Source organism: Lytechinus variegatus, chromosome 8, assembly GCF_018143015.1.
Source record: "Lytechinus variegatus isolate NC3 chromosome 8, Lvar_3.0, whole genome shotgun sequence".
NCBI classification, from domain to species: domain Eukaryota; kingdom Metazoa; phylum Echinodermata; class Echinoidea; order Temnopleuroida; family Toxopneustidae; genus Lytechinus; species Lytechinus variegatus.
The window spans coordinates 974,347-979,237 of record NC_054747.1 but is presented as its reverse complement, the minus strand read 5'-3'; the positions used below and the strand labels follow the sequence as shown (position 1 = coordinate 979,237).

At 43.0% G+C, this 4,891-nt stretch overlaps 1 protein-coding gene across 1 annotated transcript; it reads left to right on the top strand.

Annotated features, from left to right (window-relative positions):
• Positions 1-304: 304 nt before the first annotated feature.
• Positions 305-3,195, top strand: LOC121420566. The gene is made up of 2 exons (XM_041615229.1): positions 305-1,940; positions 2,060-3,195. The coding sequence occupies exons 1-2, from the start codon at positions 305-307 to the stop codon at positions 3,193-3,195; spliced, it is 2,772 nt and encodes a 923-aa protein (XP_041471163.1).
• The last annotated feature ends 1,696 nt before the right edge of the window (positions 3,196-4,891 follow it).

Genomic DNA, 4,891 nt, shown 5'->3' with positions numbered 1-4,891 from the left:
TAACCAAAACAGCAGTAGCAGTAGCTTCTTGAATGGTAGCCATGATATTTCTTTACAGGATTCCTTACTCATATCAACACTTGGTGGTAAGCGTATGAGGAATTATTGTCAAAATTCTATGCATCGTAAGAGGCATACTCTTCTCTACTTGAGCTTTATACTGCTATCAAATGCAGCTGACATTGAATCGAATCCAGGGCATAGAGTACCGAAATACCCATGCCAGTTATGTTCTCGTGCTGTAACCTGGAGACAACGTGGTGTTGCTTGTGACGACTGCGATCAGTGGTACCACGTTGACTGCATGGGGATGTCGACGCAAGTCTATGAAGCATTGAACAGTGTGTCCTGGCATTGCATCAGATGTGGGATGCCCCAGTTCTCGTCCAGTCTCTTTAATTCGACAAGTATAGAGGTCAGCAATTCATTTGATGTCCTAGGATCATCAAATGATGTTACTACAAGTAGTACTACAGAAACAAACCATACACGCAACTTGTCATTTTCAGAAGACGGCCTGGGATCACCGCAACGGGCATCTACTCCAGTTAGACCAAGAAGGTCTTCATCGTTGCCACCTAACGGGAGGTCATCTTCAAAACAAGGCAGAAATAAAAGGCAGCACATCAAACCTAGAACTATGAAAGTTCCCAATATTAACTTTCAAAGCATCAGAAATAAGAAGGAAGAATTGGCTGTACTCATTGAGACAACAGAACCTTCTGTTATTATTGGTATAGAAACCTGGCTCAACCCTACCATCAAGAGTTCAGAGATCTTTCCTTCCAATTCTGAAGTGATTCGCAAAGATAGGGCGGATAGCTATGGCGGAGTTCTGCTGGCAATAAGGAATGATCTCATATACGATGTCATAGATACTACAGGGACTGGTGAACAAGTCTACGTGAAGCTCTCATTCGGGGCTAACGTCAAGCTGATAATTGGAGCTTTGTATCGTCCCCCAAACAGTGACATTAGCTATCTCAATGATCTCTGTTCTATTGTTGAGAATGTTGCATTCAAAAACAAGAAAGTAGCTTTGTGGATTGGTGGTGATCTGATTCTTCCAGATATTGATTGGACGAACCTCAGGGTCAGCGGTCATAACTACCCAGCCAGCATGAACAACAGATTGTTAAACATGACTCATGACTGCGCTCTTCAACAGATGGTGACTTTTCCCACACGTTTACAGAGCACTTTGGACTTGTTTCTGACGAACCGACCATCTCTGGTCAACAAGTGCTCTCCACTACCAGGGCTTGGAGACCATGATATTGTCGGTGTTGACACAGATGTAACATCTAAGAGGCGAAAACCAGTGAAGAGGTTAATGCATATATGGAAGAATGCTAACCTGAGTGAAATGAAGAGAGAATGTGGCTTATACCAACAGCGCTTCATAAAGATGCACGACGAAAAGAGTTTAGTCATCAACATGTGGGAGGAAATCAAGACCTTCTTGCAGGACTTGCTACAAAAGCATGTACCATCTAAGATGACCTCAAGTCGGTTTAATCAGCCATGGATCAATTCTTCTGTCAAGCGGCTTTCCAGAAGGAAGAAACGTGCCTTCAAACTGGCACGGTGTACCGGGCAGCAGAGAGATTTCCATAAATATCAAAAACGTAAAAAGTCTTTACAGGTGGCATGTAAACAAGCATACAGTGATTACATTAATCACATGATAAATCCAAACTTTTCCTCAAATCCCAAGCGCTTTTGGAGCTTTATTAACAGCAAGAGGAATGATAACACTGGAGTAGCACCTCTGAAAGCTCAAAGTGGAAGGACTATTACAGACAGCACGAGGAAGGCTCACATCTTGAATGATCAGTTTACTTCTGTCTTCAACAAGGATGAAAACATAACCACCATCAAAGACAAGGGCAAAGCCCGTATCCAGACATGGAACAAATCAACATTAGTCCTGATGGAGTGTACAAGCTGCTATCAACACTGCAGATACACAAAGCAACAGGTCCAGACGGCTTGCAAGCGAGACTTTTGAAGGAACTTGCGACAGAACTCACGCCTATCCTCACTATTCTCTTTCAAGCATCTGTTGACCAAGGCATTATTCCGGATGACTGGAAAAGAGCTAATGTAGTTCCTGTCTTCAAGAAGGGAGGGAGAAACAGAGCAGAAAACTACAGGCAAATCTCGCTGACCTCTAATGTGTGCAAGACCCTGGAACACATTGTCTGCAGTAGCATTCTTGACCACCTGGATAGCCATAACATTTTATGTGACGCGCAGCATGGCTTTCACAAGAAGCGCTCCTGTACATCTCAGCTCTTACATGCTGTTCAGGACCTTTCCCAGGGTATTGATGATGGCGATCAGCTTGATGTGATTCTACTGGACTTGTCAAAAGCCTTTGACAAGGTTCCCCATGGTAGATTGATGTACAAAGTCAACTATTATGGAGTCAGAGGCAATATTCACTCATGGATTGAACATCTACTCAGCAACCGCTCCCGGAGGGTTCTTATTGAAGGAGTTACTTCTCATGAAGCCCCCGTTCTCTCAGGAGTACCGCAAGGTAGCGTGGTCGGACCTCTGCTCTTCCTCCTCTTCATTAATGACCTCCCCGAATATGTATCATCACAGTCTACGGTGCGCCTCTTTGCTGACGACTGCATCTTGTACAGAAAGGTCAAGACAGAGGAGGACACTAAACAGCTTCAGAGGGACCTGGATGCTCTTCAAGTATGGGAAGATGACTGGCTCATGCAATTTTACCCGCAAAAATGCCAAGTTATGCATGCTACGAATAAGAGGGTAGTTATCAAGAGTTCGACACCATATTGCATTCATGGAATACCCCTGGTAGAGACTGATAAAGCAAAATACCTTGGTGTAGTAAACTTTCAGGAAAACCTTAAGTGGAATCACCATGTAGACAAAACAACTAAGTCTGCCAACTCAGTCAGCAGCTTCCTGCAGAGAAATATCAGAGACTGTCCTCTCAAGACGAAAGTGTTGTGCTACAAAGCACTTGTCCTTCCAGTACTGGAATATGCTGCTGTGGTGTGGGACCCATTTACCCAGAGGAACATCTCAAAACTGGAAATGGTACAACGCCGTTATGCCCGCTTTGCTTTAGGAGACTTTCGACGTACCAGCAGTGTATCAGATATGCTAACTCTAGTGGGCTACTCTTCAGGAAAGAAGGGCACAACAGCCAGCTAGCATGGTCTACTGCATCATCAACAAGCTTATTGACATCCCGGATGACCACTTTATTCCATCAACTGGACCATGTACACGTGGAAATCCTGATAAGTTCCAAATTCCATATGCCAGAACACAAGTATATCAAAAGTCATTCTTTCCTGATGCTATCAGAATATGGAACTCACTCCCAGCAAAGATAGTTCACAGCGCCTCCCTCGCGTCTTTCAAGCAGGAGGTGCAGCAAAGGAGGCTTCGTTAAGGCCTCTTCTGTTTTTAGCCGCGCATAGTTTTGTAGAGATTTTTACTTGCACTATTCATCTGGGCACTTGACAAGCACAAGTACGACAATATGCCAACGGCAGTCTGTACTTTACAGGAAGAAGAAGAAGAAATATTATGATAGGGGTGATTTACCGCCCTCCACAATGTCCCCATGATTTCTTAAAAGATGTCCAAAATATTTTACAAAGTCCAATAATTCAAAGTAAACACTGTTTCTTAATGGACGACTTTAATGCTCAAGGATTCCCTTACTTTTTTTCTTGAAATAATTATTTCGGCTTCCTTTTTACCTACCATAACTAAACATAGGAGAGTAACAGACCGATCTGTCTCATTAATTGATGATATTTTACTAATATGCAAGATATGCCTTTAGAATAAGGAATCGTTATTTCTGATATTTCTGACTATTACCCTATTTTGTAGAAGTACTATTTTAAACACACGAGATGATAGTCGTAATTCTGAAATAAAAATTCGAAGTCTCAATGCCAAAAATATAGAATGCCTCAATGAAAAGTTAGGTACACTTGACTGGCAACAAATTTATATATCTGAAGATTTGGATGAGATTTAGGATAATTTCATTGGTATTTTAAAGGATAAATTTTATATTTGTATACAATTTAAGGCGGTGCTGCACCATCCCGAGTTTGCTCAATCTCGAGATTTTAGCCCGATCGGCCCTCTTCGCGATTAATCTCGAGATTCAAGAAACCCCGTCTCCACCATCGAAAGAAGAGCGATTCCTGCTCGAGCGAGGCAACAAGCCCGATATTCCGAGCATGCGCACTTTCGATCATGGAGTTTCAACTGCCCGCGCTTTTGAATAACTTCCCGCGATGAAGTACATGTACTATTTTTACTAGCACTTTCGCCGAATTCGACCGTTGTTATGCAACAATCCTCTCAGCTCAGCCCGCTATAATTATAAGCGAGTGAAGTATTCTTCGTTTAATATGATGGCGGAGAAGGAGGCAACGATAGAGAGAGAGGGAGAGAGGAGGAAAGAAATGCTATTTGCTCACATTTTGCGAAGGAATAAGACGACACTGCTATCAGTGTTGTTATTGACTATGACAATCGTCAATAATTAGCGCCTCCCCCATCGGTCTGGTCTCTCCCAAAACCCGTTCACTGGGGGGGGGGGGCTGAGGGGACACCATAATTGCTGATTGGGGAATTGAACGCTATTCGCGATATAAAGTTGACTTTCGCATGCGTTCGGTACAATCGCGATGTGTTTATGTTTTAACCAAGGCGGAAATGGAAGGAGAATTGCATTATGGACTGACGTCATGAATAAATTACCTCGAGTCCAATCTCGAGTGCGTCCGCACCTAGAATTAGCGGGATAACTTGTAAAATAGCGCGCTATTTTGCAAATAAACCCGAGTTTACTTTGGATTGCAATCTCGAGATTAATCCT